The 26738-nt window shown below is 45.1% G+C and overlaps 1 protein-coding gene and 1 long non-coding RNA gene across 3 annotated transcripts in view; one reads left to right on the top strand and one right to left on the bottom strand.

Annotated features, from left to right (window-relative positions):
- Window positions 1-18187: 18187 nt before the first annotated feature.
- Window positions 18188-23498, bottom strand: LOC109450700 (uncharacterized). Its single transcript, XR_002137877.2, has 4 exons — window positions 23465-23498; window positions 21297-23278; window positions 19785-20059; window positions 18188-19347 (listed from the first exon to the last, which is right to left on the bottom strand). It is a non-coding gene; the product is annotated as an uncharacterized LOC109450700 (long non-coding RNA).
- SEPHS1 (selenophosphate synthetase 1) overlaps window positions 22439-26738 on the top strand; it is a 25216-nt gene continuing 20916 nt past the window's right edge. The window contains exons 1-2 of one of the 2 annotated variants that reach the window (XM_019738282.2): window positions 22439-22576; window positions 25387-25657. In XM_019738282.2, coding sequence (XP_019593841.1) covers window positions 25465-25657 — 193 coding nt within the window. In that variant the 5' untranslated portion in view covers window positions 22439-22576; window positions 25387-25464. Of the gene's footprint in view, window positions 22577-22909; window positions 23422-25386; window positions 25658-26738 lie in introns of those variants that run through there. The other variant, XM_019738281.2, reaches the window with a different exon arrangement.

Raw genomic sequence — 26738 nt, 5'->3', positions numbered from 1 at the left:
GATTTCTCCCACTACACCTGAGCAGAAGAATTAAAGAAACTGAAGCAAGGAGAGACCCAAAGGAAACTCAGCTCTTGCAACCAGGGACAAGAACCCATACCCTTTGCTCTGCAGAGCCCCGTGTCCTGCAGTTTAGCCACAAGCTTGCTTTTGTGACTGTCTCTTGCGTTAGTCTCAAGTGTTCCTTGAGAGCTAAACCCTGTCCTCGTTTCCTCAAGGGGTGTTCCTGAGCAGACTTTCCAGCTGATTCTTCCCATCAATTAAGATTTTCCTCCCCAAACATCCCAATATGAGGAAATAAGAGCACTTTTGAGCAGAAGTAAGCGGAGGACCTGCAGAATCACAAATGTTTAGAGTTGGAATAGACCTCGAGCAGGACGTGTTTCTTCCCCCTGGAACAGTGTGCAGGCTGGATGAGTGTTTTTACTGATTTTATGTGGGTTGACAGTCCACATTGTCAGTACGGACATGCCTCAAAGTAGAATTAAGTCCACTCAGAGGTGTTACATCTGTTTTCTTCTGCCAATAATCCTCCATAGTGCCCACATTTTATGATGTTACAAGTATTTGAGTAGAATTAAATTGAACAGCTTACATTATCTGATGGATTAGAATCGGCTTTGACTCTTATGATTAATAGGTCCAATCCTGTTAGTATAAAAGTCTGCCCATCAGGCTGTGGTTACATAACACTCTGAAGGGCAGGTATAGACTGTCAGTCTATTCATTTCTAGATAGTAAGTAATTAACCTTGTAGGAGGGCAACAAAATGGAATATTATTTAGCCATGAAAAGCAATGAAGCACTGACACATCCTACAACCTGAATGAACCCTGAATCATTATGCAAGTGAAAAGAAGCCAGATACAAAAGGTCACAGATTGTACGGTTCCGTTTATAGGAAATGTATAGGGTAGGGGAACCCACAGAGAAGGCTGGCAGATGGGTGGTGGCCAGGGGCTGTGGGAGGGGGAAATGGGGAGTGCCTGCTTAATGGGTATGCCTTTATTTTTGAGGTGATGGAAATGTTTTGGAATTAGATAGAGGTGGTGTTTGCTCAACATTAAGAATGCACTAAATGCCACTGAACTGTTCACTTGAAAATGATTAGCTTTATGATATAGGAATTTTACTTCAATTGAAATACACAGAGAGACAGATGGACAGAGGGAATAGGAGAGTGTCCCCAGGTCTGATGGATTTTATTTGGCCCGCACTCCACATGGCCAGTGTCAGGGGTCTGTGGCAGTACCCACACTCCCTTACTGATGAGGGATGTAAGGGTCGCACAGCATATAGCCCAGCCAGGGTCCTGTAGTTGAGGTAGGACCCTGGCTTCCCATCCTCAGGGCTGGTCCTGTTTCTACTACTTTAACGGAAAGAAGAACTGTCTTAGTCCTGGAAAGAATGTCTGCAGTAACTACTCATAGAGCGTCTACTACAAGCCAGGTGCAGCAAGCCCTTTCACTCGAGATCGTGGGTGTGCTTAACCAGCCCTTCTCTCCCCAGTGTATGGGTATCATGTTTGTCCCTTGGTAACACCCTGTTCTAATTTTGACCTTTAATGGGTCCAAGTGGTATAGGATCTGAAACTGTTGCTATATGACTTAAAGGGATTTTGTGTGTGTGTGTGTGTGTGTGTGTGTGTGTGTGTGTGTGTGTGAGAGAGAGAGAGAGAGAGAGAGAGAGATTGATTTTAAAACACCCAGAAGACTATTAAGGTTAATAAAGTGGCTCTAAGCTCAGAGCAGGTCAGCAGATGATGCTCAGGTCCAAAGCCACAAATGTTATCTGAACACAAGTGTTCCAGAACCACTGCCTAACATAATGGGGAAGTAAAATGACCCGTCCACCCACACTTGACATTCTCAAGGAGGGTGTGGGCCCAGGAGTGCCCAAAGCAAAGTGCAATCAGTGTGCAATAAAAAGTATAGGTATGACCTGACGGACAGTCTCAGCTTCAGGCCCCCCACTGTCGGGGCTGCACTGGAGATGGGTCTGGGAGGATGGAAGGAGGAGATGGTGGTGTAGGCCAGGCAGAGGATTCACACAATAAACGTGGGGGGTGGAGACCCTGTTTAGGGGCCTCTTCTCCAGTATGGACTGGGAAGAATTGGAAATAAGGTGAATTATACAGGTGTTTTCACTTTCCATTTCAATTCTAGTCTGCAGTCTACTTTCTCTTCAGTCACTCCTGTGTCATATTTCTCAGACCCTCAAACGATGCCTATTTGCGTATATACATATATATATATATATATATATATATATGTATATATATATACACAGATACACACTGAACTACGGATCTCAGTATTGACCTTTGACCCAGTGTTTTCTAATATACAGGTAGTTTGAGCGGTTTCTCTGCCCCCCATCTCCTTGCCTACCTGTTTCTTATGCTTATGTTATTTTAACCAAAGGCAAAGGTTATCATTCTACAATTGAAGCTAAGGTTTAAAACATAAGTACACTCAAAGAGGTGAGACAGCGTAAAAATGTCCTAAACACAAGGCACCAAACAGAAAATAGATAAATTGGTCTTCATCAAAACTAAAACCTTTTGTGCTTCAAAAGATGCTATCGAGAAAATGAAAAGACCCACGTAATGGGAAAAAGTATATACAAATCAAGTATCTGGTACGGGTCTAATATCCAGAATACATAAAAAACACTTACAACTCAACAATGAAAAGACAAATAACCCAATTGAAAAATGGGCAGAGAATCTGAAGAGACATTCCTCCAAAGAAGACATACAAGTGGCCAATAAAGACACGAAAAGATGCTCAATGTCATTAGTCATTAGGAAAAATGCGAATGAAAACCACAATGAGATACAACTTCACATCTAATAGGATGGCCATAACCAAAAAGACAGACAATAACCAGTGTTGGAGAGAAGGTGGAAAAACTGACACCCTCATACATTGTTGGTGGGGATGTAAAATGGTATAATTCCCACTGTGGGAAAAAGCTCGGCAGTTTCTTAAAAAGTTAAATATAGAGTTACCATGTGGTCCAGAAATTCCTCTCCAAAGTATATAACCAAAAGAAATGAAAACATATGTCCACACAAAATCCTGTACAGGAATGTCCACAACAGCTTTATTCACAATAGTCAAATGGTGGAAACAACACAAATGTCCATCAACTAATGAGAAACAAAATATTACTCACTCCATAAAAAGGAGTGAGTACTGATTCATGCTACAACAGGACTGAACCTTGAAAACATTCTACATGAAAGAAGCCAGACACAAAGGTCATATGTGTGATTCCTTTCACAGGAAATTCCTGGAATAGGCAAATCTCTAGAAACAGAAAGTTGATTCGTGCTGGGGGTGAGGAGACTGGAGACAGTGACAGCTACAGGACACAGAGTTTATTTTGGGGTGATGAAAATATTCTGGAATTAGTGGTGATGGTTGCACAATTTTAGAGGATACTAAAAACCATTTTAAAGGGGTGAATTTTATGGTATGTGTATTATAGCTATAAAAAAAAAAACCCAAGGTATAAATTACCTGTGTCAGCTTCTGAGAGCATTCGTGAACTGGGAGGAGAGAGTAAGGTTGCAACAGCAGGAGTCACAGGAGCCCCAAGTTGGCACTGTAGACAGGCCCAGACAGGAGAAACGGGGCGCCGTGCCCTATACTATTCTCCATTCTTTTCTGTTTACAGGCCATTTTTTTTCCTGCCCACCTTTCTTCTCCCACTGGAGGAGGAAAGGAACCTCAACCACAGGAGAGAAAGTCGCCTTAAAAGTTGTTTTAGCCACCAAAAAACAGGTAAGAGACTTGCAAAAAGTGCAATCCACAAACTATGTATATATTTTTCTCACAGCTAAGACAAGGAAGGGATAATGAGAAATCCTGGCTTCAGGAAGTGCTTACTTGCCAAAAAATTTATCGAAAGCATGTGGTCTCCACTCAATTACCTGGATCTACACACAGGTCTCAAGATGACAGAGTAAACTGTGCACGTTTACATGAAACAGGTTCCTCTGAGCCCAGCAGGTGTCTGCTGCCTTCCGAGAGGGGCAATCGGATAGCTGGCTTAGTTCCGTGGCGCTGCCCACTTGAGAAGGTAACTTGGGAAGTTGGTGCTTAAGGAACATCCTAGGGAGAGCCGGGGACTTGGATCAGGTGTCTGAACCAGGCCAACTAATTACACACTTTCTTTTCATAACAAAAGGAGATAACGTTGGGTAACCCGAGAGGAGCCTCTACCTTTTAAATTGTTAACAGACTTTGGACCAAGCGAAATACCTGAGAGGGAAAAGCAAACCTCGTTCAGATGACTTCTGAGGTAGGCTACACATTCTCTGAAAGACTCCTAGTCTGAGGAAACTTCTGCCATCTTCCCGCCTACGCGGGAACTGTCCAAGAGCAACCACTAACTAGAGAAAGGTCGAGTGGAAGTTTTTGGCTTACGGTGGAGGTTCATGGTACATTTATACAGTGCTGATAAAGAACCACATGCATTAAAAGGTGGATCATAAAATGTTTTTACAGAGGCACGCGAGAGGAAGTATTCCCGAACAAGTTAGGAGGAACCAAACATTTCAAGTTTGTCGTTTTTTCTGTCTGTGGGAAGACAGCTGGCCCAACAAGGAGACACAGGACAGGGAGTCTGGGTGGCAGTAAAGAGAATGGCAGCATGCAGACATAGTCCAAGTTGGGGTACCAGAGACAGGAGCTAACATGGTCTCTTGCTGAAGAGCTTGAGGAGTAACTGCTGTTAACACACACGATTTGCAGATTTTTAAAAAATCACCCAACACACCACAGCCTCAACCTATAGTCAATCACCCAGAAGCAGATAAACACGAGACTAAACTAGAATTCAAAGCAGCAAATAAACACTAGGCAATACCACCTTGGCCACAGGTGCTTCTGCTGATTTCTGCCTGGGGTTTTAGAGACGTGCTGAGAGTGGTCATTAATTTACAACAAGTTTTTTTTTTTTGTTTTTTTTTTTTTTTACAACAAGTTTTTAATCCTAACTTAAGTTACTGTCATTTAAGCTTTTCCCCCCCAGACAGGCTCTCCTCTGAGATCTTGGCTGTTAAATTCACCTAAATGCACTTTCTAGTCTTTTCTCTGTAAGTTCTTGGTGACTTTTCAGGTTCTACTTGGGGTTCCCACTGGGGTACAGATTCTCACAGCCCCCACCATCCAATGAAGTAGCACTAACCACACGCATGTACTGAGCACCTGAGATGTGGTTGACCTGAACTGAGATGGAAGTGATACTCTCACTATTTGGGGCATATTGGGTGCAATAAAATATATTCACATTCATTTCATCTGTTCCTTTTTTTACTTTGTTAACGTGGCTGCCAGAAACTTTTAAATGGCATCCATGGCTCACATTCTCTTTCTAGACAGAGCTACTCCGAGTTTTTAATGCACAAATGTGCACTGTGACTCTCTAAGGACACTGCAGTAGCGGGTGTCCAAACGCATGTGACCACACAGCCATTTTCCACATAACATCTTAGTCTAGTTGTATATTTTATCTCCTTTGTGGGCCGAACACATAATCAAGTCCGTGAATTCCCTCGAGCTGCTTGGAGTCCACTCAGTGAGTGGCAGTCATTTCAGTGTCTGCCCAGAAGTATTCAATGTGCGGGTGGTTTTAGCAAAACCAAAATGAAATTACATGTTGTCTTTTCACCATCGCCCATAGAATTGATATTTGGAAGGTATCTAATCCAGTCGCTTAGGTCATATTCCAGATTAGAGACCAAACATCCAGCTGCTAATAATACACTGAATATTTATTGAGTGTCCACTACGTGCCAGGCACTCATTTCATCCTCACCAGCAAGATTACCAAGTTGGTACTATCATGACCAAGTTCATAGATGCTGGGAAGATCAGAAAGGTTGGACCACCTCTCTGAGGTCACACAGCTGGAGGGAGGGGCTGGCTACACTTCACTATGCTTTGCTGCCTCTGGCAAGTGAAGACTTACGTAATAGTCTAGTTATTGCTGATAATAATACACATGTTTGCACTAAACAAATGCTACAACGCATTCAAAAGAGCCATATATGTATTTTAAACAATTTTAGAATATTAAGATCATACTATGGAAACGGAAACCCTCGCTTTTCCATTTTTTCATGCGTACAGGTGGAAGTTTGCTGTGATGTGTACTTTATTATATGGATGTATTGGAGATCTCCCAGGCATCTTCCCGAACTTTACATTTTACGTCTCTTGTGAATTTACATACTAGAGTTTCCATTTGCAGAAATGGTAACAACACTCACCTAGAAAAAGCTTCAAGCTTTTCAGATTTCAGGGCCCAGTCACAGCACCGCCCAGGCAGAGAGAGAATGGTGACATCTTCAGCTGTGATTTCTGCAGTGATGCCTGGCATCCCACAGCAGTTACTGTTTGAAGATGTTTGCCTATTGGTTAATTCTTACCTTTTTCAGTTCATAGAGAAGGAAAACAGGCATCAAACTGATGAGAGTCTCCTCCTTCGCGGGGCCAGAGGGGACACCAGCCAGGAGCCTGACTCGGAGCATTAGGTTCTGCTGCCTCCTACTGGCCAGACTGAGACCCTGCACAAAAACCACCCGCAGGAAAATTCAGTACTTCTCAACTTGATTAATGAATACAGACTCTTTAAAGGCGGGGGGGAAAGTCTGTTTTAAATATATCTGCAACCCCCAGATTGAAAACGCCATTCTAAATCATACAAATGGGGAAGTTCAAATAGCGACCAAGCCTTACATTCTAAGAAGTGCTTTAAATTTCCATGGAGGATTCTGCAAGACACAGATGTTACCTTTATTCTCAGAGTTAGGTACCTTGTGTAATTCCCACAATCTTGCAGTAATGATGACCCTTTTTCTGGGCACATCTCTATTTAATTTTGGTGCTCTTTGTAACTCTAGTCTCACAGAAATGTACTCCTCCCTGTTTCTGTGAAACTGAATATATTTATTTTCTTTGCTCTGTGTTTCTGATATTTGCCTTGTCTCAATATTTTCTTTTGACGTTTTCTTGCTGTGAGATCTCCTCACTCTGACAGCTTCCAATATCACCTTCTCCATAAACTCTTCCACCTCCACACAAGCAAAACCAGCTCTGCTCTCCTCCAGGTGACCACGTCACCTTAGCTTGACAATAGCTGCTGTCACTTTGTTTATAGGTGTCTGACTCACCCACTAGACTTCCAGCAATGTAAGGACAGAAGGTCATGTCTTAGGCATTTTTGAAGTATGCTCTTGTTTATATCACTTGAATTTGACAATATGCTCAGCATTATTAAAGGAACCATCTTGACTAAGATGTTTGGAGAAGAGGTTTATGACCTAAAGAGACACAGATATAAATAACTGGAACACAAGACGGAATGTGAGCGATAAATGGCAGGTTACAGAGCTGATAAAGCCACAAACACAAAGGAACACAAAGAAGCAATTGCGTCCACCTAGAGGAAATGGCATTTGAGACTCATCTGAAATAAGCTACATATGTGGGGGGTGGGAGGAGTTGTCATATATGGAAACTTCCAGAGAGAAGAAATGCATATAAGATAAAATACAAGCCTCTGAGACAGGAAAGTGTGAGTCTCTTCTATGAATAAGGAGAAGTGCTATTTTTCCAGAGCCTAAGGTGTTTTCAGTGGAGAGAGAGAGAGAGAGAGATGAGGTCGGGTCTCTGAGGGCATTAAAAGCCAAACTAAGGAGGGTAGCAGGATATCTTGGCCAGGCAGGAAGTAGGGTGGAGTGTCTGTGGGCCAGTAGAGCACAGACACTCCTGTACCCAGGCATCCAGCTGTATCCCACTTTTCCATGAGAGTTGTGGTACTTCTGGGAAAGACTGTCTGCCCCTGGAGTTGGGACATATGGAGACATATGAGGTCTGACAATTAAGTTCGAGAACTCCTCCTAGTAAAAGTGCTATGTACTTCATTGCTGAATGTCACTATGTCACCTTCAAAGTACTCCCCTTGGGAAGCTATGCACCGATGCCAGTGCCTAGTCCACCCTTCAAAGCAATTTTGGAACTCTTTTTCTGGAATGGCCATCAGAGCTGTCGTCGTATTACCCTTGATGTCCTGAATGTCATCAAAATGTCTTCCTTTCAATATTTCCTTTATCTTTGGGTAAAGAAGTCATTGGGGGCCAACTCAGATGGGTAGGAAGGGTGTTCCAATACAGTGATTTGTTTACTGGCTAAAAACTCCCTCACAGACAGTGCTGTGTGAGCTGGTGCATTGTCGTGATACAAGAGCCATGAATTGTTGAGTCGTCTAACTTTTTCATGCAGCCTTTTCAGCACTTCCAAATAGTAAACTCTTTGTCCACTTGGTACAAATTCATAAGGAATAATCCCTCTGATTTCAAAAAAGGTTAGCACCATTGTTGCAACAAGTTCGCGAACTTAATTGTCAGACCTCGTAGCACCTATGTGGGTATCTTTGAGGAAGGGTCCGCAGAAGCTGAGTCTGACTTGGTAAACCAGGCAGAGCCCGTAGGCTGAGCATGAGGGAGAAGGTTCCAAGCAGCCCAGGGCAGCAGGTACCAGAACAGGGCTCATCCTGAGATGGCAGGTGCAACTGTGATGAAAGGGCTGCGCTCAGGATTCTAAAGAACATTCTTTTCCCCTCTGGATCCTTCAGGACACAAGCACCTCTTGGAGGGACACCCCAGCCCCACCCCACCTCAGAAAGGAGGCTGCATTCTCTTCGTTATACAAGAGCAGTGGCTCCCACCTCTGCATGTGCACCTGAATCCCCTGGAGGGCTTGTAAGGCAGCTCACCAGGCCTCAACCCTATAGTGTCTGAGTTAACGGGACTGGGGTGGGGCCCCAAATTTGCATTTCCAATAAGTTCTTGGGTGACGCTGATACCGATGCTGCTGGTCCGGGGACCACACTTTGAAAACCGTTGTATAAGAACATCCCTGGGAGGAAAATGCTGAGAGTAGAACCCGTGCCTGTTCTTCTCATTGCAGAGAACTCAGCACCTCACCAAGTGCCTGGAACAGAAGAGGGCCTCCAGAAACATGCAGATTAGCTCTGTTCATAAACAATCGTGTCGCTGGTAGCACATGACAAGATCAAGCCCCACGTGACACGCATTCATAGGAGGGAGAGGTTGCTCCCACCTTCAATACAGAGACTAGTGTTAACAAACACCCATTTTGTTCTGACATTTGAACTGATTTTCTTAGATTTTTTTAAAAACAAGAAAATGTCACCAGATGGAGTTCAAGCACAGCCCCACTTCAGACTTTCCTCCTCTCCCTCCCAGAAGTCAACATGTCTTGCATTTGGTGTGATTCCTTCTCATCTTGTTTTTATACATTTATCACATATATACATATTCAGTAAGTCATTGTATTCATGAATGTTTTTAAACGTCATGAATGCATCCTATAATGCACTGCACGGTGCACTAATTCTGTTCAATATCGATTTATTGTGGTAAAACATACATAACATAAAATTTACCATCTAACCATTTTTAAGTGAACAGTTCAGTGGCATTAAGTACATTCACTGTTGTGCAACTATCACTAGCGTCCATCTGCAGAATTTTTTCATCTTCCTGAATTAAAACTCCATACCCATTAAACAATAACTCCCTTACCATGATGTTTTAAGTTTCCTTCATGTTGACGCATTTAGAGTTATCATTTGTAACTGCTAGATAGTAGCCCATGATCTAAATATGCAACATCCATTTTTCTACTCCCTTTTTGATGGAGACTGAAGTCATTTCTAATTTTCAGCTGTTACAAATATCCTTGTATATCCCAGACAAGAGAAAGCTAAAGGAGTTCCTCACCACCAAACCAGTATTGCAAGGAATGTTAGAGGGACTTCTTTAAGACAAACAAACAAACAAACAAAAAGGTAAAAAATATGAATGAAATGGCAATAACTATATATCAACATGAATAATGAAATGGCAATAACTACATATCTATCAACAATTACTTTCAATGTAAATGGATTAAATGCTCCAATCAAAAGACATGGGGTTGATGAATAGATAAAATAAAACCCTTACATATGCTGTCTACAAGAAACTCACTTCAGATTGAAAGACACACAAAGCCTCAAAGTAAAAGGGATGGAAAAGGTATTTCATGAAAATGAAAGGAAGAAAAACCACAAAAAACTGGGTAGCTAGACTTATACCAGACAAAATAGACTTTAAAACAAAGGCTATTAACCGAGTAGCCGAAGAAACCCAAAACACTAATTCAAAAAGACATACGAGTATGCATCCATACGTTCATTGCAGCATTATTTACAATAGCCAAGATATGGAAGCAACCTAAGCGTCTATCAACAGATAAATGGATAGAGAAGTGGTACATATAGACAATGGAATATTACTTGGCCATAAAAAATAATGAAATCCTGCCATCTGCAACAACGTGGATGGACCTAGAGGGTATTATGCTAAGTGAAATAAGTCAGACAGAAAAAGACAAATACCATATGATTTCACTTATATGTGGAATGTAAAAATAAATAAATAAGTGAACAAACAAAACAGAAACAGACTCATTGATACAGAGAACAGACTGATGGCTGCCAGATGGGAGGGGTTGGGGATGGGCAAAAATGGGGAAGGGATTGAGAAGTACAAAATGGTAGCTACAGAATAGTCACAGGGATGTAGGGTACAGCACAGAGAATATAGTCACTAATACTGTCATAACTATGTATGGTGTCAGATGAGTATTAGATTTATTGGGGGGATCACTTCGTAAGTTATATAAATGTCTGATCACTATGCTGTACACCAAAACTAATATAGTGTATGTCAACTGTAATTGAAACATAAAAAATTATTTAAAAAACCAGAAATCTTTGTACATGTCTCACTGTGCACACATCCATCCGGAAGAGGAACACAGACGTGTTCAACTTTACTAGAGAATGTCCAATTTCTTTTCAAAATACTTACCTGTTTTCTATTCCTGAAACACAAGAGCCTCAGTTTCCCCACATTCCTGACATTTAGTCTCACCGCACTTTTAGTTTTGGCCAATCTGGTGGCTATAAAATGTAATCTCATTTCATTTTCTTGATTACCAGTAGGTTGAACATCTTTTCATTTATTAGCAACTCAGATCTTCTTTTGTGTATTCCCTGTTCAGATCTTTTCCATTTTTTCTATTGTTTTCTTCTTACTGATTTTTTGTTTTTTACACATTCTAGAAAATATTCATTTGTTGATTGTGAGTTACAAAGATGTACTCCCAGTCGGTTGTCTTTTAACTTGGGTTATCTTTATATTACACAGAAGTTTCAGATACATCGATAGTTTCCTTCCTGATTTGTGCTTTTTGCATCTTGTTAAAGAACTCCTTCTTGCTCTGAGGACACAAACTCTTATACTTTCTTTTATAAGTGTAAAGGTTGACTTTTCCTCTATAAAACCTCTAGTTCTCTTGTAACTAGCACAATACCGCATTGATATTTGGGTGTGAAAAGCATTAATTTACTAACATAGACACTTTATTCATGCCATGTCTATTTGTAATTTTGGGCAGTTCTAATTGTTTAACTTAAAGCTGAAAAACTGGAAGACACTGTGGCCCTTCTGGGCCTTGACAAGTCTCTGCCATTCACCTTTCACATCCAAAAGTGAGGACAAAAGTATGTGGCGTTGGCTGTGTGATGGGCCACAGCGTGAGCAATAAACTCAGCTTCATTTGCAGGACAGGTAAACATCTTGGACACGTGTGGGAATTTCAGAGAGGGAGGCACTGCAAAGGGCAGGGCTTTCTTTTGCGAGTTCGGTGGGGTCTTGGACTCTATTAACACTGGGTGTTAATCATAATGGGCTAATGAATACTTCTCCGTTAGCCAATCAGGGCCACTTGAGTTAAAAGATGTGGGCTTGACTCCATAGGCAGTGGTGCGGAGGCCTCCAGGTTTACAGGCTGAGGTGTGCTCAGAACGGAACTTGGGGGAGAGGTGTAGACATGTAAGAGGGTAGGGACAAGAGTGTGGAAACAGAGATGTCACTTTAGAAATTGTCTTAGTCAGCTTAGGCTGCTATAACAAAATACCACAGACTGGGTGGCTTAAACAAATATTTATTTCTCTCAGTTCTGGAGGCTGGAAGTTCAAGATTGAGGTGCTGGCAGATTTGGTGTCTGGTGGAAGCCCTCTTCTTAGTTGCAGATGGCTGCCTTCTTGCTCCATCCTCACATGGCAGAGAGCACATGAGCGAGCGAGCTCTGCTCTCTTCCCATAATGGGGGCTCCACCTTCTAGGTTTCAGCTAAACCTAATTACCTCCCCAAAGCTCCACCTCCTAATGCCATCATATTGGGGACTCAAGCTTCAATGTATGAATTTTAGGGGGTCATAAATGTTTAGTCCATAGCAGAGACCACTGTAAGCCACTCAGGCAATGACATGTGAATTTAGGAAAAACCAGTGAAGGACAAAAAGTGAGTGGATTTGAACAACATTCAAAGTAGAACCAACCGGAAACCAGACTGAGCAGAGGAAATCACCACCAATGAAGTGTCCAAGTAGCTCTTCCCCTCAAAGGAATCCTGCCATCTCTAGGCCGAAAGGATCTAAAGGCTCATCCAGCCCAAGCACCCATGTGTTTTTGCATCTGCCTGCCAAGTGTGGATATGGAAACATTCCGATTCACTCTTTGAAGAAAACAGAGTCCCACAAAGGACAGGATTGGCTGTACTGAGAAATCCGACCCAATGAGGACCAAAGCTGAACAGCATCCAAGACCAGGCAGGGTCCTGTGTTCCAGATGCGGGTGCTCTGCGCAAGTTAGAATACACACCATGACAGCCTCTGCCGGTATTTATCTATTACTCCTCATCTTGTATCACGTCTGTCTGGTTTCTCGTCAAGAGGCTGTGAGGCCAGGGCCACTCTGAGCCGTTTTCAGCATATGCCCAGCACATTGCTAAGGCAGAGTCAGTGCCAGACCAGGACAGCACCGTTGGGTAGGATGAACTCAATTTATAATTCGAAGTGGCCTCTGACCAGAGGAGGCAATAGGAAGATGGTGTATGTGGGGGCAAAGGGATTAAGACCTGGGAGCAAAGACTGAATAAATATCTGCTCCTTTGCTTGGGGAACAGTGAACTCTAGTAAACGTAGGGCTTAGTTCTGAAGCCAATTTTTATTTAATAATTTCTTAGAGCCAGAAAGTGACAGTAAGCATGAAACATACAACCACACATATGTCTTCTGAACCTATCTTTTCTGTATCTCTCCCTTCCTCACTTATCCCTCTCTTTTCTTCTCTCCCCACCAAATACAGAGGAGACTTTGGTGTCTAACAGTCATGATTCATTACAACGTGCCCATGTGCAGAGGGTCTGAAACACTGGGAGGCAGAGAGCCAATTCCATGTAATTCAGAAATATGTGAAGGAATGTACCCGAACCAACGGACTCAAGACTCTCCATTTATTATATTGCAGAATCCCTGAAGGACAGGAAGCTGGAAATACTTGGGATAGGATATCTGGCTAGAAGGCAAGAACAGCTTTTCTTCAAAGAGGAGGAAATGGAGTGTTTGAGTGAAGAACTGGATAATCAGGAGTGGATGGATATCAAGGTCTCAGGATTTGCGAGAGGGTGATCTATGCATTTATTTTTAAATTACGTGCAAAACTTCACTCATTCTAATCAGGCAGCCAGGAGAAGGAAGGGATATGAAAACGCAATAAAAGAAAATAAACTGGGTTTTTTCCCAGTGCTATCTTCCATGTACCAAAAAGACAAAAGGGAATGGTCATTTTGTAGCCTTTGATACTCTCTGGGTGCAAAACAATGAGGTCCTCATTTTACAGCACTGAATCCATCACCTTTGTGGTCAAGAAAACTGGGATCTTGTGGAACGTGGCTACATTTTGGGAGGTGCAGAGCCAGAATTTTGGAAAGCATCTCATTGTTAAAGGTATTTCAATGAAGAGCACCCTCCTCGACTGACCACGTGGGGGCGTGCTTCTGTCCATCTTCATCAGCATAGAGGACCCCTTGCCTTACTTAGTGCCTGGACTGAGTTGGAACACTTCATCCTGCCACGGTTCTGCCGCCATCCTGAGCCCAACCTCAGAGCCATGCTTGGGCGGTGCTGCAGGAAGGTCTCAGAGGGAGCCCAGGCTTGGTGGGGAGAAGGGAGACCCTTGGAGGAGCCTGAAGGGGACTTCACTAAGGTCAACTCCAACGAGTGTCCTTCATTTGGAAAAATCAAGTCACCCCTTCCGAAATCAAACACAGAAGAGCCAATGTATAACTTGAATTTCTTGTGACCTTTTTTCTTGCCAAAAAAGCTATGGTTTTTACACAAGATTGTGAAACACCACCAATGAAAATGAATGGTTATTGAAATTACCGAAGCATTAATGAATTAATGGAATAATAATGTACTCCCAGTATTTCAAATTTCTCCAAATTTACATTCTGTTCTCACACAGCATTTGCCACCCTACCACTCACTTTTAGGATCACAGACCCCTTTGAGGAGCTGGTGAAAGCTAGGAACTCTTTTCCCAGTAGTGCACAAGTAGACACAACTTTGCACATACCTTCAGAAGGTTCATAGATTCCCCATCTCCCTTCAAAAAAATAAACAGATAGATAAATAAAAATAAAAAATCTCTGAGACCTCGACCTAGCACTTGGCATTCCAGCAATTCTCTTCCATTCATTAGGTTTTTTATTTGTTCACACGGCCCCAAAGCTGACCACAGTGCCTGCAAACCAGTAGTTGCTCAAAGATAATGCTTGTTATCCTGACTCTTTAGACAACAGTGGTGACATAAGAGAAATGATACTTAGGAGGGAGAAAGCATGTTTATGCTGTGCAAGAAAAAAACTTATTGGCCTCTCAACTGTTTCCATTGTTATTGGGATTTCGATCCCTTGGAAATTTCATAGCATGAAAACAGAGCCGGTCTCTCTTCTAGACAGGGATCTGGAATGTCAGTCCTTGGGGAAGTTAAACTGTTCTGGAAAGATGTGTGGTTATAAGAATAAGCTTAGACGGAGTCTAGGGGAAAACAGTGTGTGCCCCCAAAAGATCAAATGCAGTCAAAACTGCCGTAGGGGGTCTTGTTCCTTTCCAGAACCTTCCCCCAGGACAATGTTGCTGCAAGGGCATGGGGAATGGGCGGTTCTAGGGACAGGGTCTATCTTGTGATATAGTCCAGGCCCCATGGCTTTCCCACCTGATGGCCAAGGCCCCATGTCACCTTCCCAGGATTTGAACCTATTACCTCTGGCCCCCTGGTTCTGGATCGGAATGTCTGCCTTCCCCATTGAAACCGACTTTCAGTAGCGTTCTGACACGTGCCTTCCCCCCCACCCCCGGCCCAAAGCCCTGCAAGCAGAGAATTCAAGGGCTGCAAAGCTGGGCATGCACATGGAAAGCACACTCCTGCAACCAGCTGGGAAGCAAGGGAGAGCTAGTGAATCCCAGTTCTGGCCTGGGATGAGCTGGAGGAAGAGGGCAGAGGGAGGTGTCTGGGAAGCTGTCATCCTGCTGGAACCTAGTGAGCATTTTGGGCTGCTGCCTCGAGGTGGAGGTTAAGGGTCAAATCTCAAGCACTTCTGTGGCCTTGTGCTGGTCCAGCAGACAGCTACCCTTTCATTCACACCTCAGATCTGAGAAGTTCATGCTGATAGCCCTGCGTGGGGGGCAGGAGGGAATAGAGAACAAACACATCCTGCTATTTATGGGGAGCACAAGAAGCTAGCTGTCACTCATTCACTTGACAACAATTTGCTGAGTGCCTCCATATTTTGAGTGTGGACTTGGGAGATAGATGGGCTGGATTTAAATGCAAGTCCTCCACTTTCTTCCTTTGTGACCTTGGACAAGTTACTTACCCTCTCTGGGCCTTGGTTTCCTCATTTATAAAATGGGCTTAATGGTACCTACTTCATAGGGTTTTTATGATTAAATGAATTAATATAGGCAGAGCTCTTAGAATAGTGACTGTCACGTAGCCAGCGATTTTAAGTGCTGTTATTACTGAACATGTGGCCATGGTCTCCCCACCCCCACACGCAGAGCTTTCAGTCTCGTGAGGAAGGCAGAAACAAAACCACCACAATATAATCCCCCAACTGAATACTTAACCACCAAAGCATCCATACTTACCTCCTCCTCCCCCCCCCCACCCTTTAGGATCTTCTCCAATCAGAGACCCCTCCTCATTCTCACATCTTTAGTTTCTTCTGCTCTGATGGCTTACATACCTGCTCAAAGCTTTGCAGGTTCTAAAAATCCAACCCCTCTTCTTCTCCCTCAAGGAAATGTCCTGTCTTCTCCTTCTATAATACTCTTCTTCAAGGAGGTATCTACACTCAGATCTCCACAACTTCAATTCCTACTCGCTCCTCAGCCCATTACTACCTGTCTTCCCCACCCCACCTCGGCCCCAGCATGTAAGTGTCCCCGCCAAGGCTACCAGGGACCTTTTCAGCCCAATCTGTTTTCAGTACTTGTTTCACCTTGCTTTTCTGTAGCACTGGACAATGTTGACTCTTCCTATCTTCTTAAAATGCTGTGTCCCCCGATTCCAGAATACCACTCTCCTGCCATTCCTACCACAGGCCAGGCACTGCAGTAAGCACTGGGAGGCAGACACCTAAGACAGTCTCTACACGGAGCTCATGGCTTTGGTGGGGGCAGGCAAGAAGAGAAGTGGAGGAGCGACCAGGTGTATGGGACAATTGCAAATCAGCAGGATAGGTTCCACGCTGAGGACCAAAATGGGTTGGCAGGGCTGCGTTCCTTCTGCAGGTTCTAAGGGAGAGAATCCATTTCCTTGCCTTTTCCAGCTTCTAGAAGCTGTCCACGTTCTTTGGCTCATGGCCCCTGATCACTGACTCCTGCTTCCTTTGTCACATCGCTTCAGACTTGCCTCCCTTTTTGAATTCTAAGAATGCTGGTGATTACGTCAGTCCACACCATTATCCAGGATAATCTCCCCATTGAAAAATCCTTAACTTAATCACGCTGGCAAAGTCCCTTTTGCCATGTGAGGTGACACTTTCACAGGTGACTAGGATGTGGATGCATGCCTACCACACACGGGGTGGTTGTTCCTCTGGGAATAGCCAGAGAACTCTGGAGAGAAGGCTCTTGGAATGGAATCTCACTGGCTTACTTATCATTTACCAGAAGTGGGGACGAGTTGATATAAAGTTCTGAGATGCTAAGTGGAGAAAGAGAAGGTGAGCCTGGAGATCTATAAGCGGCTCAGGATGGCTGTAGAATAGGATGAGGGCACCTTCTGGAGATTAGACAGGAAAAGCAGAAGCTGGATCATGAAGGTTTTGTTGTTTCTTTTTTAAACCACATTAAGGAGACTGAAATTTATGTACCAGACCAATGCTATTACTTAGCCTGTGCTACTGTTTCTTTAAAATTTTCCTTGAGTCGACACACTTTTTGTCCTAAAGAATAATGTCCATGAAATCACAGGTTTTATATATGTTAGGTATTCTTTCCAATATGTGTTGAAATGAACACACAACTGCAAAAATAAAAAAGTCCTTCCATGTACCCCCTAAAGTCATCTGTGCATACCCGTGAGTGAGTATGAGACTTAGAGAAATGGAGCCAGCGGTAATGGGAGCCCCATGAAGGCTGTATGTAGGAAAACAACATGGCCAGGTCTGCCTTTGATAAATATCATTCCAGCAGCATTTGATAAATATCATTCTGGAAGCAAGTGAGTATCACAATAAAAAGACCACAAATTAGGATACTTCCGCTAGAGTCGAGATGAGTGATGAGAAAAATGAACAAAGACAGGAAGAGTGGCAGTGGAGGGGAGGGTCTGGGTATGAAGAACATGCAGGAGGGTAGAACTGATAATAATTAAGACTGGAAAAAGACAGGAGCTGGGCATAAATGCGATTCCAGCATGTGCCATGCAGCAGAGAACTGTCTGTGGGCCAAGAAATGAAGAATACATGGGGGGCTGGGTGGGGTTGGAAGAAAGATGATTATTTTGGTCTGGAACATGCTGAATTTGAAGTGTTTGTGGAACACTCAGGTAAGGGCTTGAATACCTGAGCCTGGGGCTTGGAGCGTCCTCTGGAGCAGTGTTGTCATGTAGAAATATACTCTGAGCCACCTAAGTCATTTTAAATGTTCAAGTGGCCATGGTAAGAAAAATAAAAAGACACAGATGAAATTAATGATGTATTTTAAATAACCCAACATATCCAAAACATTATATTTCAAGATGAATCAATAGAAAAAGTATTGTGATATTTTACTTTCTTTTCCTTTTTTCTTTTCTTCTTTGTCGTCGTCTTCATCTTCTTCATCTTCTTTGTCTTCATCTTCAAAATCCAATGCATTTTTTCCACTGAGAGCACACGTTAGTTCAGACCTTCTGGGCACTCAATAGCCACCCGCGGGGAGTGGCTACCATACTTACTGGACAGCAGGGCTCTACAAGCCACGTGCAACGTACAACACAGGATGAGCATGAGGAGAAAGGCCAAGACAAACCTGATGAACATCAGTGATGGGGTGTGTGAGCAAAGGATAGTGAAGGAGGACGCATCAAAAAAGGTTAAGAAGTAGCCAGAGGTTAGCAGGAGAACGAGGGAAGAACTAACATCAAGCCCAAAGAATTTCAAAACGAAGGATTACTTTCATGGCCTCGTGTGCTGCGGGGAGGGCCCCCGGGGCAGGCAGTTGGGCTCTAGACTTAGCTCCACGTTAGACCCTGGCTTGACTGCCTCCAGCTGGGCACTGTGACAGAGGCTGCTGATGCCATGGAGGCCTGGCCCACCTCTGTGTCCACCTGAAGCTTCTGGGACAGTTTCTAGCCCACTGAGAGCATCCCACCTCAATCACCAGCATGCCCGGTCCTCAGGGCTGCTTCTGTGACCAGGAAGTCTGAGTCTCCCCTGGTCCAGTGAAAGGGACGGGGAGGGGCTCATCCCTTAGCCATTGAAGGATGAAAGTCAGTGGATAAACACTATTTTAAGGGGGTATATTCATTTTCTATTGCCGCTGTGACAAATTACCACAAACTGGTTTGAAACAACACACATTTATGACCTGACAGGTCTGTGGATCAGCTAAGATCAAGGTAGCAACAGAGTATATTCCTTTCTGAAGGCTCTAGAGGAAAATCTGTTGTTTCCTTACTTTTTCCAGCTTCCAGAAAGCTCCTGGTCTCCTTGATTTGTGGCCCCTTCCTCCATCTTCATAGCCAACAAGGGCTGAACTTTTCTCATGCTGCCATCTCTCTGGTTCTGTTTGGATTCCATCTTCCACTATTGAGGACCTTTGCGATTCAATTGGGCCCATCCAGATAATCCAGGACAAGCTCCTTAAATTAAATGATTGGCAAACTTAGTTCCATCTGCAACCTGAATTCCTCTTTACCTTGTAACATAACATGTTCACAGGTTCCAGGCACTGGGATATAGACGTCTTGTGGGGAGGTGGGGGGTCATGGCATTATTCTGCCTACAGAGTGGGTTCTGTACAGCATCTCAGAAAGGCACCAACTGGGGTGCATCCTGCTGCCCATGGTGGAAACCCACTCATTTACTTTTTTTTTTGCTTTCCCTTCCCTGTGTCATTTTGCCCACTTCCTGACTTGCGCTTCCTGAGACCACCTCACAAATAAACTCCTTTCCCCCAAATCCTCATCTCAAGATCTGCCCTGCAGGGACCCAAAGTAAGACAGTGACCTTGGGTAAGTTAGTCAATTGGTCGGAGCCGAAGTTCCCTCCAACATGAAACATCCATAATCGTACCTACCTCCTGAGGCTGCTGGGAGACTTCTGAGATGATGTTCAGAAAACACTCTGTAAGTGGCGTTGTAGTAAGTCCTCAAGAAGAGTTCGCTGTTGTGGGCGGGGTGGCAGCTGGAGCGCAGCAGGAGCCAGCCTTGTCCTTTCTCTGTGACTCTGGACCTGACGCTCAGAGAGGGTGGGGTGGCACAGGGTGGGACAGCTGGAAGGTTTTCTCTGAGGGCACCTATTTTTTTCTTGAGGTGTTTCTGCTACTGAGGTCAACAAAGTGTGGCGTACACGCTGTAGAGAATAACGAACGTTAGGAATACATACTTTAGGATTTTGGAGCTGCCAGAAAAGCCCAGTTGACACCAAGGCCTACGGGGGGGGGGGGGGGGGAGGACAGAAAGAAGCCTGCAGTGAGGACAAAGGAAGGCAGGAAAGATCTGGTGGATTATCTGACCCCACGGTTGTAGAGACTGGCTCCAGGTGTCCATGGCTTAGTCTACAGCCTCTGCTCAGGAGAATTTGACTCAAGTGTTTCGGAGCTGCTGGCTCCAACCACGTGAGCTGGCTGAGCCGGTTCTGAGATGGCTAGCCTCTTGCAGACTCAGCAGGGACCAGCCTCCTGCTCGTCCAGCCATTCCATTAGGGAGCACCGCGGGGATCTGTCCAAGGTCTCACACTTTTCCCCCCCAGAACTTTCCCTCCTGTTTAATCTCACATCTTTCCAAAGCTCCAAACTCCATTTGCATGCTGATGGACCCACATTTGCATCTCAAACACAGAGCCCACCCCTACCCCAAGAACCAGACCTGGTTTTACCAATTGCCTCCAGCCCAGCCTATCTGACAGGCACCTGAAATTTAACATTTCGAAAGCTGAACTCACCCCAAAACGTGTGACTTCCAATAGTTCCTATTTCAATTAGTAGCATCACTACCCACACAGTCCCCCAAAACTGTATGTCTGGGGGTCATCTTATGCTTCTTTCTCCAACCACACATTAAATCCTCTCCCTCGTCTGCATTCCTGCTGCTTCAGTTCAAAAATCCTCAACTCTATGCTTGACTAATACAATTATCTTCTCACTAGAAATGTGGCCCAGCCTTTTTACAAACTAAACTTGTAAAAAACAAATCTGATTGACTCTGCTGACTGCGGCATAAATACCCAAATCCTCAGCACGACACACACGTCTGCACATAGGGCCCTACTCACCTCTCGTGTCACCTTCCCTACTTCCCAAACTTTTTCCTAGTCGTGACATTTTTTGTGAAAATCCAAACAAAACCAAAACCCCACAATACCAATATAAAAAGGGAGGGGGGTGAGGAGAATAAAGGTATCTGTATCTTCCTGCCCTGATACGGGAGGTCGGAAGTCGGAAATGTTGCCTGGGGTTGCCTGTATCTGTGCCTTCCCAGGTGATTCAGAGGCAAATCTAGGTTTGTCAACCACAAGGTTATGCCATTCGTACAAATATCCATCGAATCACATCAAAGAATCCAGGCTACTATGTTCATTTTTAACTTACTGTAGGGGTACAGAGAAAGGACACAGAGGAGGAGCCTGCATCAGCCAGGTTTTCCAGGTTGCAACACTTCTGCATCTTCGCCTAGATGAAACCGCTGGGCGTTTCAAGCACAAATTTTAAGAATGAAAAGTGCATCTGCGTCGCCTGCAAACCTGACACACAACATAAAGCACTTTACGGCTACCCAAAACACCCCTGCCCCAAAATGCATTCGGAGAGTGCTGACCCGCTCTAGAAGTGTGGTCCTCCACACTCCTCGGTTTTAAGGGAAGGCCTAAGGGATGTGGTCTGAAACCACTACGCTTTTTTTTTTTTTTTTAAGCAATGCATTAGAAAGTTGAAAACCTGAAAAAAGTTAACTTCGCAAGCTGAAGCTCTGCTATCTCTTGATAATTCAAACACAGACAGTATGAGGCTGCCATGTTTACTTGGACGTGTGAAGAGCGAACAATGTAACTGACGAACATTAAACCCTGACTTCCTACCAAGCATATTATCAACGCTCAAGAAACTTTGCAGGATGCTTGCATGTTCACGAAGGCTCATGTTAACTCCTGAGCCAGACTAAACAATAGAAGGGGAGAGGCGATGAAGTCATTATTCACAAAACGCGCCGTTTGTCATTTTAAATCTTTCACGTTAGCTGTGGCATCTTTTTCCCTGCTCCCACTTTTTCAAGTTGTTTCCACGGTCATTGTCTTCCCATACGACACGACAGGCGCGCGCGGGGAGCCGGTCCAGCGTCCCGCAGAGCGCAGCACGGCTGAGCCCGGCCGGGTTTTGGAAAACATTCCGGGCCCTTCCAGCCGGTCGAGGAAAAGTAGGTGGCCCGGGCGCCAAAGGCTGCTGCCAATGCAGCTCGCAACTTTTGAAATCAATCCTTTTTGCATCATGCAACGGATGCCACCCCTCCCCCGAGACCAATCATTGCCGCGCTCCGGCCTGCACAGCGCCCCCGCCCCCTTCCCGGGCCGCACACAGCCACCGAGCCGCTCCGGCCGCGGCCCGCCGCCTCTTAAAGGGAGGTGGCCGGCCCTTAAAGGCCCCTCGCGGCGGCGCACGGGGAAGCGCGGCGGCCCGCATCCCCGCAGGGGCCCGCCGAGCCGGGCCGAGCCCCCGCGGCGCCCAGCGCGGCCCGGGCCCTCCCGCCCTCCGCGCCGCCGTCGCCGGGAGCGGCATTTTTATTCAGGCGACGCTTAAGGGAGCCCGGCGCGCCCGGTGCATTGTGGGAGCGGCGGCGGCCCGTTTTCGGGAGGAGGCGGAGGGCGCAAAGCGAACCGGTAAGCGCCCGGCTCGGGGAGGGGGGGCGCGACACCAGGCTTAAAGGGGAATATTCGTCCGCAGGCCCCGAGCGGCCGTGCAGATCCCCCTCCGGGCCGCCCGGGCCGCCGGGAGCTGTGCACGGGCGGCGCGCGCCAGCGCTGCCTGCAGAGGGGCCGAGCCAGGGCTTGGTGGGGCCGCTTTAAAAAAGAAGCACCGCCCGCGCCGCCGCCGCCGCCGCCGCGCGGGGCCGGGGAAGGAGGGAGGGAGAGAGGGCGGGGGAGGAGTGGAGGGGGAGGGCGGCGGCGGCGACGCAGGGGTTAATTTTTTCGCCCGCCGACATTTTTGTGCGGCTGCGGCCCGCGCGCGCGGCGGGAGAACCCAGGCGGGTCTCCCTGGCGCGGCGCCGGCGGGCCCTCCCCGCCCCCCGCGCGCGCCCTCCGGCCCGCGGTCGCCGCCGGAACCTGGGGGCACGGGCCCGGCCGGCCTGCGGGCCGGGTTCTCGTTGCGCTCGCGCTCGCCCCGCCGCGGCCGGTGGGCCGTGCGCGCCTGGCTCCCTCCCCGCCGCGTGGGCCGCGCGCGGTTCCCGCCGTCGCCGCTGCGGGGAGGACCGGCGGGCGGGCATGGCCCAGCCAGCGGCGCCGCGCTGCCTCCCCCGGCCGCGGCCAGCCCGCCGCGCTGCACAAAGAACCCAGGCTCGATTGGCCTGTAAAGGCGGCAGCCTGAGATTTAAGGTGTCCCCGAGTTCCGTGCCCCGCGCTCCGGCGGCCTCGACGTGTGCTTCATGGCAGGCGCCTGGCCGCTGCACCCACATCGCCGTGTCCCCCCCATTGTTGATGTCCCGGGCTTAGGGGCTTGGGGATAGGTAGGTATCGGCCGCGGCGGCACCCCCTCCCACCCCCACTTACCGTGCTGCACCAGCCGTGCGGCCCGCTTTGCCATCTCGTCTAAAAATTTAAACGTGGCGGAGAAGGAAAGGGTTAACCGTTGTCTTTAAATATTCATGTCATTGTTTTAAAGGTGTAAACAGGCGGCTTTTGGGCTGGAGTTGACTGCCTTTTATTATGCACAAATACACGTTTACTTTCGCCCCCATTAATTGCTCATTTTCCCAAGCACCCCCCTACTTCCTCATCTCCTCCCCAAAATGTAGGGATTTATTTTTTTAATAGTCGGATGTGAGTGTGTGATTCGTGTCCCTCGTTCCATTTGGAATTTTAAAACTTCTGAGTGTTTTCTGGACTTCTGATGTTTTAAACTTTTTCCCCTTCGAAATCCGGGAAGATATAAAGGATCTTTAAAAGGAAGTTGGTCCCCCCTATTCCAAATTCCTATCCCTGCCTTTTCCTTTTTTTTGGATAGGGATTGGAGGTAGGGACATAACTGGATACCTCCTGAGTTGAATTTTTTTTTCCTGGTAGAAGTGAGGCGGTGTTAAATGTGAGGCATTTTGAGAGGAAACGACTGTTGTGTTTTGTTTCAAACCCAAGTCAAAGCTGTTGGACTTTTCCTAACTCTAAAATGGCTTCAAAATTCCCATCTTGGTTACTTGCTTGCTTTGCTCTCCTGTGGCCCTCTTAGGACAGGTTGTTTTCTTGGAATGTTGGAAAGTTTACTCCTGCACAGTTGTAGCTTTCAAACCAAAATCATCGTTCACCCCAAACATGTTTTTGTAAAGATGGTTTGGATTACTGCCCAAACTCCGGCTTTGTGAGATTTTCTTTTTTTAATGAGTGATGTCCTTCCCAGGAGATTGAAAACTCTATAAATGGGAATTATGTTCTTGGTCATAAATTTTATAAGGGAAACCGACCCTAAAACTTGGGGTGTGTATAATTCAGTGCCAACCTGGAGGTTTGTAAACCCTTGGAGCACATACTGAGTTTTTGGTATAGCCCCAAAGATTTCAAATTCAGAACTACTTGTTTCAGAAAGTTCCAGTGGTACCAAGTACCATAAATGCTAGTGATTTAGTACAGCTTAATTTATCATTTCAGTTCTGCAGTGAAATGGTAATGAGCAGTAGCATATTTTGTGAATGATGTGTGTGTACGAGTTTGTTGGGCGGGATGTTTGCTTTCTAGGAACTAGCACTGCATTAAAACATCGGAAAACTTTTCCATCACTCTCTTGAATAAAATGAACCTTGCTGTGTTACACAGCCATTTCAGTTTTCAAGTTCTTTTCTTTAGTAAGACTTCCTATTATGGGTCATGTTGTGTACTTCTGGCTCAGAGTAAAAACATATTTTCCTAAAATTGAATTTAGCATCATGAAGAATTTCATCAAATGCATTTCCATCAACCTCCTTTTCCCACAAAGTATCCAGCAGGCGTTTTATTTTTCTATGTGAGAGCACAAAAGATATCAGAAAAGTTTTCTAGAAAAGTCACTTGAGCCAGAACGTTTAATTTCTAAATCATAGTGCTTCTGAGTTGACAGATGAAATGACTGGATGTTTTTTTCATAATGCTGCCCACTAGAATAACCTTTGGGACTTACTGTTCAAGATGGCACTGTATCCGCTGGCCCATAGTTCCTTCTTCAAAGGAGATCTTCCTTGCTGCCCCTTGGAGCCACAATTATAACACAGACATCAGATCTTGTGTAGAACATGTCTGTGATGGCATAGTCACTTTTTAAAAATAACTTACTCTGGTTTATGCATCACTGGGACGGACTCCTGTGGCCCCAAATCACTGTCTCCCAGTGGTCTTGTTGATTTCAGCCCTTTTCACATTTACTTTCCATTTTCAGGTATTCATTTGATTCTTGGCAGGTACTGGTGAGAATTCTTCTAACGGTATTTTTGTGTTTTGGTGATACCCAGGTGAATCTGTAAAGAAACCAGCTGACTAAGAGAGGGAGGGGAAGAACCCAGCTGTGAGGTGTGTGCGCCCCGAGAACCATGTCTACACGGGAGTCCTTTAACCCGGAAAGTTATGAATTGGACAAGAGCTTCCGGCTAACCAGATTCACTGAACTGAAGGGCACTGGCTGCAAAGTGCCCCAAGATGTTCTGCAGAAATTGCTGGAATCCTTACAAGAGAACCACTTCCAAGAAGATGAGCAATTTCTGGGAGCAGTTATGCCAAGGCTTGGTATGTGAACCATTGTTTCTCTTACCTGAGTAAAAGCATCTTGGCTGCAGTGTAGTCAACGAGTCAAAAACCTGATTTCTCTCCTCCCTGTTGCCTTTTAAAAAAAAAATTCTGTAAGGATTCAAAGAACAAAGCAATGGTAACTGTTACATTATTGTAACTATGTTATATTATTGTAACTTATTTGGAGGAAGTACTTGAGCTCAAGAAGTGTGCTCAAACTATTTTTGTACTATTAGGTACAGGATTCAGACAATTATAGTAAAAGCATTTTTTATTAAATTGTATTTTCTGGTCAGTTAAGGATTAAGAAGAAACTCCTTTATGCCTTTATCTTAAAATTTTCCTTAAAATGGTTGCATTCTCTTCATTGCCTTAGGAAAGGTGGTGCTTAAGCATCATTGTTCAGTGCATTGGCATCAGTGATTGGTTTGGGGGGGGTGGGGTGGTTTGGGGTCCCAAGCTCCTGTGGTGAGGAGGGAGAAGAAAACTGCTTCAGACACAGAAGGGGACCCCGAAGATTGAATTGAATCTGTACTTGACCCCAGGATGTCATCTGGAATTGAATTCCTGATGTCATTAGTAGTTTGCCTTTTCCCAAATATAGGATTTAGAAACAAATTCTAAGCTATTGGGATATTGTGTGATTTCTTAAGTATGTGACGCAAGACTGTGATCACTTTGCTTTTTGAATGTTTGGCATGTGTTCTAGGAATCTGGATGTTTTATAGTCACAGTATGACTGGATCAGCTTTCTTATGTAAGGTTTTTATTTCATTTATTTTCACCTTGTATTTTCTTGTAAAGTTCTCTCTTACAACATTGGTTGTGAACCCAGGGTAGTCCTTTCTTCCCTTATATATAAAGCAGGTAAAAGCTGAGTTGCTTTGTTTGGGAAAGAGAAGAGTTTGTCGTCAGGATTCTAAGTGCAAACGTGTTCAAAGTGGGGAGAGGCGCTGCATCAGCTATAACTCTTAGCAGTGGCAGAAAGGGACAGGTGTCGACAGCAAGAGTAGAGGCAGGAAACAGCAGATATAAGAACACAAAGGAACATAAATCTGGTCACATATGGCTTTTGAGA

The sequence above is a fragment of the Rhinolophus sinicus genome, linkage group LG02, assembly GCF_036562045.2.
Source record: "Rhinolophus sinicus isolate RSC01 linkage group LG02, ASM3656204v1, whole genome shotgun sequence".
Lineage (NCBI taxonomy): Eukaryota > Metazoa > Chordata > Mammalia > Chiroptera > Rhinolophidae > Rhinolophus > Rhinolophus sinicus.
Note: the sequence above shows the minus strand (reverse complement) of the source record. Positions and strands in the feature narration are given on the sequence as shown.